General features: G+C 38.5%; 1 protein-coding gene across 15 annotated transcripts in view; it reads right to left on the reverse strand.

Moving 5' to 3' along the window:
• BNC2 (basonuclin zinc finger protein 2) overlaps positions 1 to 15,586 on the reverse strand; it is a 485,878-nt gene that overhangs the window by 10,014 nt on the left and 460,278 nt on the right. For 2 of the 15 annotated variants that reach the window (XM_042243471.2, XM_060409517.1), the window contains one exon: positions 2,739 to 15,225. The exons of 12 other annotated variants lie outside the window; for them this stretch is intronic. In XM_042243471.2, coding sequence (XP_042099405.1) covers positions 15,120 to 15,225 — 106 coding nt within the window. In that variant the 3' untranslated portion in view covers positions 2,739 to 15,119. Of the gene's footprint in view, positions 1 to 1,437; positions 1,472 to 2,738; positions 15,226 to 15,586 lie in introns of those variants that run through there. One more of the 15 variants, XM_042243472.2, reaches the window with a different exon arrangement.

The following is a 15,586-nucleotide window of genomic DNA, read 5'->3' on the forward strand; positions in this document are numbered from 1 at the left end:
CAAGCATTTTCCTACATCCTCAGGATTAGGGAGTAAGTGGCAGTGGGGAGTGCAATAAGGGGAGCTCTTCATTAACATAATTTTTATAAGAGTGAAAGTCCTCAATGGAAGGATGAAAGCAAACCCACGCACCTTTTTCTGAATGATTGTTCTGTTCCTTTCACTCTGTAGCAGCATCAGCTGCAGAGAATCTCACAGCAGATATTTGAAAAAATATACTGAATATGATAAACAAATGGAAACTTTCTGCTTGTCCAAATAATTTGAATTTACCTACAAACAGAAAGAAACCCCCTTTTTTCTACAGCAAACACTTTAGAGGTATGAAAAGGATTCCTTAAAAAAAAAGTAAATGGTTTAGATAATTTAGAATTCACTTGACAAAAAATAACTTGTTCCCCCTCATCTTCCTCATTTAAGAAAATAATTTAGCTTAAAAGGTTAGCAGTTTATTTAATAAAAATAGGGTTACACACTATCTTTAATATAAATCCCCTTTTTAAGAATGATTTGGGAGATCAGCTAAATCTAATAGTAAAATACATTTATCTTCAGAAGCTGCTATATTTCAGAGTTAAAAATAATATTTCAAGTAATTCCAAGTTGTAAACTTTAATCTTAAGAAAAGGTGAAAAACAGAAGTTGGCTTAGTAAATAAAATCCACCCCTCCCATTAAAAAAAAAAAATCACACCCAACAGAAAAAAAAAGGGACCAAAAAAGAAAAAAACCCCACACACAATAAATATTAAAAAAAAATTTCAAGCACAATAATAACACATGGTCCCTCCATTTTAATAATTGGAATCCATACTTCTTAGGCAAGCAAAACTTACACTGTACTCACTGAGTGCTTTGCTTGTATATATATATATAAAGAAAAAAAAAAACCCAAGATTTGTTCCAGAGCATCCATAGGGATGTCATGATTTACAAAGCCTGATAGGTTATTATCTATCTGAAAACATTGACTTAGTATTTACATCCCCCATTTATTTTTAAAGTGCCCTTGGGCATATACCTCTCTCCACCTGCAAAGGCTTATGTTTGACAAGTGTCTAAATTGAAGGCTACCCTTCCAAAAAGCAAACCAATAAATAAATACAGATGCATAAAAGCTTCTCAATAATGGTGGAAGCTCTACATCTTGGAGAAGTTAATTGTGATAATAGAAATGACCTAGAATGGCCTGGATCAAGTTTGACAGACCTGCTGATTATAATTAAAAAGTATGGAAAATCCAAAATGAGTCACACCATTCAGTGACAAGCGTGGCTAATATTTCTTAGAGATGGTTGAGAGGTATGTGCCTCAGAGACAAGAAAGGTGGGAAACACGTTCCACCTTTCCACACAAGACAATATATTAGCACTCTGGGTTTGAAGGGGCAGAGGGGTGGCGGCCCCCTCTGCACTGCACTTAGAACGGCTGAGCTTACCTTGTGATAATAAGATCAGCTTTCTAATCTTTTGCTAAATCGATCACAAAAGAAAGCAAGAATGAGAGACAGAGAGAGAAAAAGAGAGAGAAGGAGAGAGAGAGAAAACAAATTCACATTCTAGACATCTGGTTTGGAAAAAAAAACTTAAACAATAACATAGGGATTTAAAATGTTCTGATCAAAAAATCATTTTCTGTCATAAGCGATCATTTCATATGCTGTCTTGATGATTTTCAGATCAGCCGCATCATCCAAAAGTCATAAATTAGACCAAATTCACAGCATCATCGTCATCCATAAATGAGTTCTATACAGATGCATGCAGTGTTGCGGATATGTGAATGATAAACAGAAGTGGTCCCCAGGGTCCCTGCTCTGACAGTCGCGCCCCGTCTCCTTGGTGTCAGATGGCAGATGATTCCAAATGCAGGTTGTTAAGCAGAGTGCAGGAAATGCCTACTGAGAAATCTTTCCCCTTGACATGTGGGTATGACACCACCAGAGTTATTACAAGAACGTGGAAATAGAGTTACAGTATGTACCATTACTCCATTGATAAAACAACCTGCCAACCATAAGCAGCTCGCAAAATCCTACCCCTCTGTGTATTATTTTTAACACCCTCCCCTCCCTTTCTTAATTTCACAAACACACATTTTGCGATGACTTTAATCTAGAACTCTGCTGCTTCTCACACATCTGCAGTTACCGCTTCCTAGATTCACTGCTGAGAAAACAGCAGCCAGACATACAGCAGTCACATCAAGACACACTGAATAAGGAAGAATAAATTAACATTGACAAAAGGACACACTGATCCCCAGATGGACACATCTTCCCTGAGATGACTTGTGAAATTACACATCTCCACTGTTGTGTTACCAGGAAGAGATGTTTCTCTTCATGTCTCACTTACAGCAATAGAAATCCGTAATCTAATTAGATGAGGTACCAGCCCTCAATATCTGTCAACCAAATGATGTGCAGAAATGTGTAGACCAGCCCTGGCACTCGGTTCAACAGTGTCCCTTTTCCGCTGTCAGCAGTACTGTTGGCCTCTGCTAATACAATTACATTGACTTTTATTCAATTAAGTGCCATCCTTGCCTTTAAAAAAAAAAAGCTACTTTATCAATTGATTCAGGTGTAATGCAATAATAAAGATGAACTCATGGCAGTGCATTAGCTCTGCTGTTCATAACTTCAGTACATGGGTTCATTCGTGGTAGTCGATTTCCATTATGCAACCACAGTTCAAGAGGATTGATTCTTTTATGTTCATTTCTTAATCTATTTCATTTTTGTGTAATAATCTTCCTAAATACCATATGCAAAATACGAGAAGTAGGGATAGGAAGAACGTGCGGTGGAAAGCTTACTGGTTTACTCTCCTGATGGTGGGCTTGGAGCTATTCTAACTTAACTTCCAGTATTACTGGAGTGGAAAGAGGCAAAGCAAGAGGAGGGAGAAGAGATAGACTCTTGAGAGAGTCGTGATCCTGTACCTCAGGAGGTTAGCTTTGCCTCCACAGGATGGACAAAATGCAGCGCCTGATGTTAACAGACTTGGACTCAGTCAGTCCAAACCATGAGCTGCCACAAAACACTACCGAGGAGAAGAGACGGAGACCAGGAGTTAACAGCAGCTTACAAGTTTACACGGACCAGCAAAACCTAGACAGGTGCAAAGGAAGATGAAAAGACACAGAAAGAAGTCACCAGGAGACTCTCAGGTATCCAAGGAAGAGGATTCCAAAAAGTGGAAGAAGACCAGAGAGTGTGCTGGAAATGGGAGGACCCCCTGCAGAGGAAGCAGGGGGCAACTGTCTGCAATAAGGAGCAGGAGGGCTCCAGAAAGGAACAGATGTGGAGTTCTCCAGAGATGAGTTTTTCTAGAAAATGAACCTAATGTTCTGAATATTTGTCTCCAGAAAAGAGGAAAAAATAACCATGAACTAAAACTGTATGAGAACTTACTATATAAGAATGTCAGCAGTACAAAAGCTGTTTCTATGTGCGTTGACTGGGTATTAGGTAGGTAATACCAATATGAGGAGGCAGCTTCCTCTTAGAGAGAAAAAAAAGATGGATGAAAACAGAAGGTAAGTTGATAAGTAGAGGGAGGAAGGATCTGATCTTACTGGGGATCCCGTCAAGACAGTAGGCCAAAATGTAGTTCCATGATGCTCACTTTTAAGAACACAAACTATATCTTATTCAACCTCAAGTCTCTTGCTGCTCAAATAGAATACTGGGTTGACCAAAAAGTTCATTCGGATTTCCCCATCACATCTGATGGAAATACTCTAACTTTTGATCAACCAATACTTTGCACATGGACATAATTAAAAGTACGTTTATTTGACTTCAATCAGTAATAGACAGAGTCTTAAAGAAACTTTTCCCAAAACAAATTATAGAAGTGAAAAAGATGATTCCAAGATTGGAAACATGTACCTAAAGATTTAAGAAAAGACACAGATAATATGGCAGAGGATAATCCTGACCTTCTCACACCCCACTGTGGTGCAAGGTAATGCTACATAACTAGGGCATGACACAGTCCTATAACGGGCGATGCTTAGAACCAGAAATGTTTCTTCTGACCTCTGCAGTCATTCCTACTATTTCTGTACTGAGTTTACCAAAGCCTCTTGAAAACTAAGAGCACCCTTAAAAGCAAAAGGTAATGAAGCTTATATGACATAGAAGAGGTCATGAAATCAGATTTACTCTTTGAAATGCGTAGTGGGAGCACTCTCACTAGATTAAAGTGGACTGCCACTCTTTTTTTGGTTTCTTTAACAAAAACAAGTCAATTATATCTCAGTTGAAAAAAGAAAATTTTACCATGCAACCACAGAAGACAGCAAATCCAACAGTCAAATAAATGCAAACCCCCTTTACAGAAAGTCAGTCCTATCTAGAGCTTTTCTTTCCTCACATTTCCCTTTCTAAGCTTGTTCAAATACCTAGTTCAACTTAATGCAATGTTTAACCATAAAAAGAAAAAAAAAATTAAGCACACTGAAAAAATGTTTTGCGATTTTAACTTTGGTTTTGAGATACAAAGAACTTTTTAAAAAATAAGAATCTCATGACTAAGAAAGTCAAAATGTGGCCATCAAACTGTATCAAGCTATAGGTTACATAAGAAGCCCAATCTAACCTTAGTTCTTAATCAGTTCTGAGCCATCCTAAACTTACTGAACTGAAACAAAATACTTGATAATTAATTGCAGTGCCCCAGGTGAAATGGAACTGAGGCTCCATTTTGACCTAACATTTGCCTTTATTTTTTCTTCTTATCTTTGCCACTTCACACACACATGCACACACCTCAAACTGTCCAGAATGATCACAGTGCAGTATACACAGCAGATACAACCACATATAAATAGTGTACGTGTGTTTTTATGTATGTATATGGGCATCCATAAATTTATATTCAACCTGTAATATAAAATATAAAATCTGGATGCTGGGTTTGAGTGTATCGTTGGACACTGAGTCAATATTCCTGATCAGAAATGTAAATCTGCTCTCCAAATCCACAGAAACGAAAAGTTAAAACTTCTGTGCCTTATTTATTCTTTTATCTAGATTGCCATGACACTACCTGTTGTCCTGAATGCCTCAAAAATATGTGTATTCCCATTTATTGATGGTGGTATACTTATAGCCCTGTGAAGTCATGGTATTTTTGATAGTATATACATTTTTGCAAAATGAGCAGGTGCTCTCTAAGGTAGTATTTAAAGATTTTCTCCAAAAGATCTGAAAACCATCCCCAGCTCAGGAAATTCAATGTAAAATTTTAGTGAACAATGCTCAACCCCTCCCACCCCCCAAAAGTACAGAAGTACATGATAAATGCAAGAAACAAAACCTAAGCAAATTCTTACAAATTAAAAGTATGAAATCCAGTCCCTTCAATCCCTTTCAATATAAAACAAATCATCCATACTGGTCACGCAGACAGTTCTCTCTCCATTCAAATTATTCACTTGAAGATAAGCTCCCACCAAACTCTTTAGGGGTTTAGCTAATTTACTGCACAGATACGGCACGTCTGTTGTAATAACAGGTAGGATGTATTGGGGTCGACCATTTATCAGAATTAGACTTCTTTTCTCAATTCACAGTGAATTATGCTGCCTACATGACTCCCCTCTCTCAGAGCCTGCCATCCCCTTACGGCCCCTAATGTGGCAGGCAAACCAAATTGACAGTCTCATCTTGTCAACAAGGGGTGATTCTCCTGAGAAGCCATTTAACTTTGCCGAGGAAGCAATGTATTAATGTGCCTGTCCCAAGAATGTTAATCATCTTCAAGCTTCCGACCTAACTTTGACGTGAACGAAATCACCAAATTTGTTTACTAAATGAATCGTAATATGCTAATAAGAAAGCATGACATATATGGAAAAGCCAAACAGATGGTTTGTTTACTCCACTTTGCAACTTTATAAATGTTGTAACTCTGAAGATGTTAGTGAGAATTATTGGTTTGTTGGCAGAGGCGAACGTGTCTCTCGCATACTAAATCTGGCACTACGGCTACAAAACAATTTGTCATTGCTGTGGAATGCTTAAAAAATGTTAATGTGGTGATGGCATGTGGGAAGGAAGATTGGTGGATGGAAAATGTCTATGCTGGATGCTCAGGTTAAGTGCAGAATTGATATCCAACGCTGTTCCCTAACCATTTTACTTCTGAGCTGTATCTGACACATCGAGGCTTCTCGAGGGTGCTGATTATTCAACAGATAACCTGTTGCACTGTAATGTGAGACGTGTGTTACACTGTGAATAGGATTATGTTTTCACAGCATTTGGAAAATTTCTCAATCAGGCAGCTCATATGGTGCTCAGCTTACTACTACTGTTGGGTAAGAGAAAGCAAAGCCATTCATCCCGGCATCTTTTAAGGACTTGAATAAAACCTGAGCTACAATTTTGAGATGTATATTTACCCTGGATGAACTGCTGCTGCTGCTCCTGCTAAGTCACTTCAGTCGTGTCCGACTCTGTGCGACCCCATAGATGGCAGCCCACCAGGCTCCCCGGTCCCTGGGATTCTCCAGGCAAGAACACTGGAGTGGGCTGCCATTTCCTTCTCCAATGCATGAAAGTGAAAAGTGAAAGTGAAGTCGCTCAGTTGTGTCCGACTCTTAGTGACCCCGTGGACTGCAGCCTACCAGGCTCCTCTGTCCGTGGGATTTTCCAGGCAAGAGTACTGGAGTGGGGTGCCATCGCCTTCTCCGCTGGATGAATTAACTCTCCAGTTTTCCATCCCATGTTTTACCATCTTATACAAAGAGTTCTGAATATCTATTTCCAAAGCAGTAAGAATGCATTTTTCTCTTGACATTCAAATTTCTTCTCCTATTTAAAAATAAGCTTTCTTTTCTAATGTGTACAACATGGAACATCAGTTTCTTTCTGAGATCTTTTTCAAAGGAAATACTTCCTAACTATCCAAGAAGGTTTTATATCATTAAAACAATTTGTGATCTTTTAAAAAGAGAGCATTAGGGATGTGTGAATTTCCCAAGGGACAGGATTTTGTAGGCAATATTATAATTGAGCTACGGCCTTATCTAGACTTCTGTGTTGAAAATGAAACTATTTAAGACACAGGAACAAACAGAATGCACAAAAATCTAATTTATATCTTTGGTTAAATGGTGTCAAAACTACCAACAGGAAAACTTCAGTTAGGCAACCAGCAACACAACTATGCTACCTTCCAATGTTTAGAAACATTCAGATTTTTCGGAAATTCTTTTTACTCCTGATTGACACAAGCATAACCATAGAAGCAGAATTCTGTACGAAAGCGGTGCTTATTGCTTCCAATACCATTAACCACTTCCCCCAACTTCTTAGTCCTATATATACATACTGAGACCACCACGCATCTTGTGGGATTCACCTGGTGTATCACCACAGAAATTTCTACCCATCTGCCGAAGAGAAACGAGAGCAAACCGAGCTAAAGAAACCTCTGACTTCATCTTGTTGCCCAAGGATCACTTCGAAGCAAGAAACATTAGCAGCTTTCCCAGCCTGGCGCATCTCATTTGAAACATCTCCTCGTTCCTGACCAACAAAGAAAATTTCAATAAGGTACTTTTACTGGTTTAACAACAGTGAGCTCTTGGGATTGTCAAAGTGCTAAGCCTTTTCCAAGGAGAGAAGAAATCAGCAGCTCAAATATAATTAACCTTCCATTCTCAATGCAAACTGCCACGCACAGGAGCTCTGCAGTCTATTAGCGAAGTTATAATGGCCAACGGGCAGAAGCGAAATTGGTCAAAAAGTTGGCTGCTGCTGTCATATTTTTGGAATTATGATTAATGGCACTAATAATGTGGATGATTACTGATATGTGTATCTCCAGCAGTTTATCATATTGCTCTGGCTGCCTACGTCCACAATAAGCAGGATGCTATCATTTACCTCTTTATTGAAGGCAATCCTTCTCTTGAAGGAGCATATTCTAATTACTTCGTAATGTTTTATGTCTTAAACATTTTGCAGCTCTGGACCTTGCCAACTGCTTCATGTCTACCATTGATTAATTACTGAATGTTTAATCAAAATTTAGAACCTAATGTAGTCATTTATGAGCACACTGCAGTGCCAAAGTAGTTAGGCTCTGCTCCCAAGTTTGGGGAGTGCTGGGTTAAAAATCAAATCCCAGCCAGGCATGAGGATCCAAGAATTTCACCTTGGGTGCTCTGAGGTTGCCAATTCCATCTCTGCTGATGAATGGAAGGTAATCTAACTACAGGGTAAACAGCATCTTTACCTCCCCTCGCCCCACTGGCTCTCTCTTTCCCTCTTCTCCTGATTCCCTAATCAACAGAGCGCCGCTGACTGCTTGCTTCTCAGAGCAAGAAGGTTCTTCCTGAAAACCCATCTCAAGAACATAGCTTTGAAGTGGTTAAACAAGTGAAAAATAATTTGCTGGGACAAATACATAAGTTTTTTTTTTTTTAATGTGGATTTTTTATGGTACTGTCATACAGCCATTCACCGTTGAAGTTAAGTGTTTTTTTAATACCATTACTGAACTGCTGAAATGGATGCTAATATAGCTTGGAGTGCTAATGTCAAGTCCTGGTAATAAAAAAGACAGACTGCTGAATGAAATAATTTCAAGTAAAAAATAGAACAAAAGTGCTCTCTCTCTTGCTCTCCACTTTTATTGAATTGGGACTGACTGAGCCAATTGCTTTAGAAGTCTGTAAAACACAATTACTAGTGAGCGGACTGACCCCCCAGTGCCCCCTTGGTGACAGAGCGGACTAAAAAGCCAGCAGAGTTCGAGCGGCTCCCCTTAGCTGGCCGTCAGACCCAGGAGGCTTACTTCTGAAGGTCTGTCGTTCTCATCGCCCAAATCTGTCTCTTCTGACTGAAAAAAATCTTATTTCCCATCCATGTGCTAAAGTAACTTCATACATCATTTCCCAAGATGAAGATGTCTATTCTGGCAATTAAGAACGATCTGTCTTTTGATATTCTGATTTATGTGGTTGTTCACATATAAACACACATATACTTTATGTGGATACATTTACATGAGAACGTTAGCATAGTTTTTGAATAGCTGGCAATAATTCCAATTGATATATGCAATAGCAAACTGGAGCCATCACTTACATATGTTCAGGTTAGAAACACAGCTTTTTTTTTTTTTTTTCCTAAGGTAAAGTCAAAATAATTAGAGCAAGCAAGAAAAAGAATTAAACCAGAAGTAGGTAACATTTTCCCCCCCTAGTTAATAAAAGAAGTAATAAACTCCATAAAGTACTAGAGTTAAGATCACTAACACTTCAGGCATAACAGCTTTCTACCAGGAATTTACAACTCCTGTTTTAATTCAAGCTGCTTGCATTGGGACATAAAATCTAGGTATTTTTAAAAAGTGTAGCTTTCTGTTAAGTAACTGAAGAAAAATTGTCCTTTCCTGAAAAGCATTCTTTTTTCCTCTTTCTCAGCTTGCTTCTCTCTCACACATGCACACACACACATCTTGGCACTCAAGAATCAAAGTTAATAAATCCTTTTTTTATGACATTGTAATTTTTTGGCAAGTGTAAACTCCTTTCATATTCTGCCACATTCATTTATTTGAAGCTTGTGGGAGTCTTACGGCAAAAACATTAAATTATTTCTGAGAAGGCTTTTTAAAAAGAGAAAAAAGAAAGGCTTTCTAGCCCAACCTTCACAATGAAATTTCAACAGAGAAAGAAAAGTCTGTTTCCTTAGCACAACAACAACAAATCACTCAGCAAGAAAGGGCTGGTAGACGCTTCTTACCTTATGGAGAACCCACTTTTGCAGGATACAAGCAAATACTAATATGTATATGAAGTTTCATAACCTGCTTCCAGGTGAGAAATGGCCTTTCTTATTTGTTTTAAAAAAGAAAAGACTATCTACAAAAACAATTACTTAGAATGAATTGAACAATTACTTACTTCAGAATGAATCATTATGAGAAAGAATGAGACCAAAAAAGTCTATCCGGGGATCAGATAGATGATGGGAAACCCAAGGGAGACAGAAATCATTAAGATGACCCTTTCAAAGTGGTGCTATCTTGAAAATTACCACCTATGCATGCAGTATGTACATGCTGATCTAAATGCTATTTCTGCCTGGATTTTCAAGTTCCCGATGGAGAGAGTAGTAGCTCATTCCTTTTGAGGGAAGGTAGGAATACAGGGTATATGGAAGCATTTACGCAGTGGAAGTTATGTAGTCACAAGAGATTTAATGGTACTCCTATCAAGAGAAATTTGTAAGAACTTCTTTGCATCATGGACAGGAAGTCCTTTGCTCACCATTAAGCTTTGTTGTCTAGTTGGTAGGCAGTTTGGTGGAAGTGATTGGTGTACTTCTTGGGCTGGAGGAGTGAAAGGTCAGCAGAGGCTTAAATGAGCTTGTCTTACATCCAGCTGGGCCAGCAGGAGGTCATTAGGAAGATCCGAGGCTCATGGTAGGCTTGACAGAGTCTCTCCCCATGATACAAGGAGGCCGTTTTGCTCACTGCCCTTCTCCCAGGATATAAAAAGAACCCCCGAGACAGGAATGACACTGAAGTTTATCTTACTACCAAAGTTTCGCTTGAGGAGGGCACAACTAGCAATTACTCAGAAGGGGGAATTTATTTTGTTTGCCTTTGATGGAAAGTAATGGAGATAAGTACAAAAGACCTATTGATCTCCTGGCTGTATTGTGAAACTAAAAAGAGTAACAGAGGGGGAAAAAATGTCTTCCTTTAAAAGTCAGAGGACCAACATGACTTTACCTTTTAAAATAATTCTGGTAAAGGTGAGCTGCAGTTTGGATGGCAAAAAATATAGGAAACGAAAAAGCTGATGCCTTAAAAAGTGTTCTCTTCTCGTACTTGGAGAAGATTAACACACTGTTTGACAGCTAATTGTATTAGGGCAAATACACTAATAGTTATCTTAAATTGGTGCTAAGTGGCTTATTTCTTGGAGGTATTGCCTGGTGAAATCATATGCATTTATTGAAAATCTCTCTTTGGAAACTTACAGAGAACTTTTCTAAACAAGAATGATGGCAAAAATGGATGTCGCTGCTGGGAAGGTGAAAACAGGAGGCAGGTAGCATGTTTTCGCATCTTCACCTCTGCTGTTAATGTATGCAGTGGCTCGTCAGAGGTAGCTTATGTTAATTTATTCCTGCACACCTGTACAGGGCTGGAAGTCAGGTAATCAAACAAGCAAAAACCATACATCTCTGCTTTTTAGCTACGGCTACCCAGAGGCCTATATAGGAACAAATTTAGTTCTGGAGACATCAGCAGGTTTTAATAAACCAAATACAGATGTCTTACTTCATACAAATCAAGAAGTTTACATGTTTAAATCTGGATGGATTTAAGTAGCAATCAAAGAGAAGGTTTCCACTTGGCACCAATGGTTGCCTCATATTTATTTATAAATCACCCTAAGCAAATATTATTTTGTTTCTAAATTTATTCATGGGGCTGAATCACCTTTCCTACACCTTGAAGATCAAACATAATGCTTACCTTTCTGATAAAAGTCAAGACAAACTGTAGCAATGAGTGGCCACTATTCTCAGAGGGAAGAGAGGAACAAAGATGGTAAAATTCATGTTAAGATGAAAAACAAACAGATTAAGTATTTCTTTCTATGTAGACCATCTAGTTTCTGTAGACAAAGTCTTCATTATAGTTGAGGGAGTTTTAAAACAGCGAATCACTGAAACAGGTATAAATAGATTTTTAACATACTAACAAATGACAAGGAATTCAGTAGAAGAGGACACAGGGGGTTTTATTTTTTGGAATAAAAAACAAATGTAATTTATAAATGGGCTTCCCTAATATACAGATGATCCATGGACACTCAGCCCTCCTGGGGATCAAAACACCAGACAGAGGATAAGAAATGACCATAGAAAGCCAGGGCCAACCAATTCTATGACATTCTTCAAGAAAATGTCCTTTATGAAGACTGTAGGTTCTAGGCCAGTTAGAATTCTTCTTCCCAGGGAGTATTTTCATAGGTATACTTCAAAGCCTAGAGTCAGCTTTGCTGTTCCCTGACAGAAGAGCATCTTAGCAGAAAAGTCAAGGGACAAACAAGAAAGAAGTACAGGTGTCTAGTGACTGTTGGGTGTAACACTACACACTATTATCAGTATACACTCAAACACTTAAATATCAGCCATAGCCTTATAGTTCTGTAGTTCTTTACAGGGAAAGTAATTTACACTGTGCTTGTAAAACTCAGAACAAAAAGTACCCTAACAGCCACCTAATGCCCAGATGAATTGGAGTTTGTGCATATTAGCTTGCTCTGTGTCATTAGTGTGGAATGGTTCTCTTTGTTTTTAAATTTATTAAACTCACACTCATTCACAAATGTATAGAAAGGGCACTTCTGATACTTCAGTCAAAATCCTCAGCCCTCACAAACCTTGCTTGTCCCACTCTCTCTCTCTCATGTCCCTTTTGGTGACTTCACACAAAGAATATTGTTTTTCAAAAAGCCTTCAATCTGAGCTTACAACACCTAGAAAGATGCTAAGCGAAGACTTGGACATTTAAACTAGTTGCCAAATGTAAAACACAGCACTTACCATCCTTCTATTTCCATCCCGCTAACTGCCTGTCTGAGACCACACACAACTCCCTCAAATATAACCCTCTTGGAAGAAGCCGAGGAAGACCTGTTTCTCACTCCAGTAAGGTGTTCTAAGCCCAAAGACAAGAAGGCTGCTTTCATAAATGGAAGGAAGAGGGTTTATTCTGTTAAGTTTTATCACAGGTAAACCCCTTGCATACTTCGACCCCACCTCAAAATGCCTTCTAATGCTCTGTTTGCACAAGGAAGATACTGCAGAGTCCAGAATGGATGAATCGAGACGCTGGGGAGAGGAGAGAAATGGACACAGGCACAGCAGGATTAAAGACGGAGGGGGATTTCTGCTTGGGAAGGTGTGTTGGTGCAGAGAAAGGCAAGAAAACTTAGCCTAGCTTCATAGTGAATTGAAGAGGAAAAAAGCAGGGACATAAAATTCCTGGGGTTCTTGTGTCTGATACAAAGAAAAGTGAAGAGACAAGGGAAGAGAAGCCTACTGGGTAGATTTGAGATGTGACGCAGAGGCTTTGTGAATAAGGAGATCAAATTACGGGTCAACATTAGTTGACGACAATGAAACAGGGGTACAATTATAGAGCAGTTACGTTTCCTGAGATGCAGAAGAGGATGGTATTTAATGGCATCCCTGTTTTCGCTTATTCGGTGGTAGCTACGCTCACATATTGAGTCATAGACGCAACAAGGATGAACACTCTTCTTATAAAAAAAAAAGTTGAAGTATCAAAGTTTCTGCTAAGTGTTTACCCTTGGGTCAAAAGATTTGAGGACTCTTGAAAAGCAAAGTTTCAAGTGAGAATCAGAAGACTTTCTTGTACTTTTTTTTCCAATTTGCTTTTTATTGTGTGTGACAAAATTCCAGAATTAAAACGATTTGGCGTGACATGCTATTTCACCCATATGAAATGTAATCACCTGCCTTCTGGGGTTTGCAGTCTCTTGTGAGACTGAACATACACGGGAGAATATCTGTATTATGCTTCCCACCTGGAATATCCTATATCCTAGTTATCCTGGGCAGTGGTCTCAACTTGTATGTGGATGGTCCACCATGGAATGCTCAATCCTTAGAATAAAATTAGAGACTGAAATATTCTGCTTCTATCAATAAATGTTTTTCCTCAGACAAACCACCCTCTCCACAGTACTTCCTTATACACTGAGGCATAAAAACAGCGCTTGCGTTTTCTAGTGGCTTGATGTAAATGAAAGCACCAAGCTTTGGGTGTTGTAGCCTTTGGTCCCAGAGCCATTTATCTGAGTGTTATGACTTGCAGTATTTTCAGCAAAACAACTAAAACTGTGATCGGAATTCATGCAAATAAGCTTAAATTTTGGCTTCTCTTCAAACACTCCATTTCCATAAATATTTTATGCAGTTTTTCATGAGTCTTTTATTTTTGTTAAAAAAAATCCAATGCATTAACCTCATTATCACAAGTGCACTATTTCAAATGTAAAAGAATGAATATTACTTACAAACGTGGGGGGGGGATGGATATAGTATTATATTTTATTATTCAAAGTCTAGCTATCTTAACTGCTGTATTCTGGGACTGTTAATGATAACCTGGAACTTCAGAACTCTGTGACCATAAAACATTTTTACAGAACAAGGTAAATGGAGTTGGGGGGAGGGAATTTTTTAAGAAGATAGATTTCTCTTCAAAGCATGTTTTGAATTGTATGAAGAAAGCCACTGAATTTTTTTCTCAGAGCTTTTGCTTTTCATGCATTGGGTCCCATGTATTTTAGTATAAAAGGAAAAAGTATTTTCTTCTTTAATTTTAAGAGGACTGAACTTTTAAATATGGCAAAAACAGAACATTCTAGAGGCAGGTCGCTACTTTTCAGTGTACTTCTATTGTAAGTTACTTTATCAAACAACTCTACCCACCTGGGAAACACTAGAATTTGGGGGCTGGCTATTTGGAAACTTCCTAGTTAATATCGTTTCTTCTACATATATTGATTTTTACCATGTAAAAAATTTTCTCCAGATACATTATTAAAAGACAATGTAAAACCAAAAACTGCATTTGTTATAATGGGATGAACTAACTGTGTGACTCTAGTTAGGCTGGTGTGTAATACTCTGCTCATAAGCTTATCTCCACAAGGGGAGAACAACTGTGCTACTCCACCGCTGACCACCTTAACACATTCCTTTTATATTACATTTTCTTTAAGATTGAAAAAGAACACTGTAGGTTTAGGACCAGCTGCTTCTGTTTAAGCCCAACTGTTTCAGAGCCACAGCTACATACCTAAGGTGTGATGTCATCTGAAGGCTGGACATAATATATTCTAACTGATCCTCAAAGTATATGCATGCCTCCCCTTCTATGCATAATTCCCATGACAGACTATATTTTAGAGATGTGCTCAAAGACATTGTGAAGTTGAAGTAACCCACAATCGTCATAACATTTCCCCGTATCAACAATTACTTTGGTCCCATTTTCTTCCGCTATTTCTACAACTCTTAAAGAATTCATGGACACACTAAATACTCATGTAAGAACGATAACATTTCTGGTTATACCTACGCAGATGCAGGCTGTCTCGATGTCCTGGACCTATGGTTCTTTCCATCCGTAAATTTCTGTTTCTATATTGGATAAATACGTGTGTATGAAGATAATATATTGATTTAATTATAAAGCCACAAGGCAAAGCAGAAATATATATAACAGAAGCTGCAGCTTCTAAGTGAAGGTTCACGGGAAAGCAGGGAACTGTGTACACAGTTAACTTATTCACACCTAGATGCATGGAGACACACACACACACATACACACACACAGAGCACAGAGAAAAATGGCGTGCATTACTGAGTAAGATGACGTATGATTCTGCATGCTTAATCAGAACAAGCATCGACTGCAACAATCCTTCACGAGCATGGCAGCCTGGGGATCACGCGGTCACTGTGGACAATCTTTACAGTGCATCGAAAACATTGAAGTTGG

This window comes from Ovis aries, chromosome 2 (assembly GCF_016772045.2).
Source record: "Ovis aries strain OAR_USU_Benz2616 breed Rambouillet chromosome 2, ARS-UI_Ramb_v3.0, whole genome shotgun sequence".
Taxonomy (NCBI): domain Eukaryota; kingdom Metazoa; phylum Chordata; class Mammalia; order Artiodactyla; family Bovidae; genus Ovis; species Ovis aries.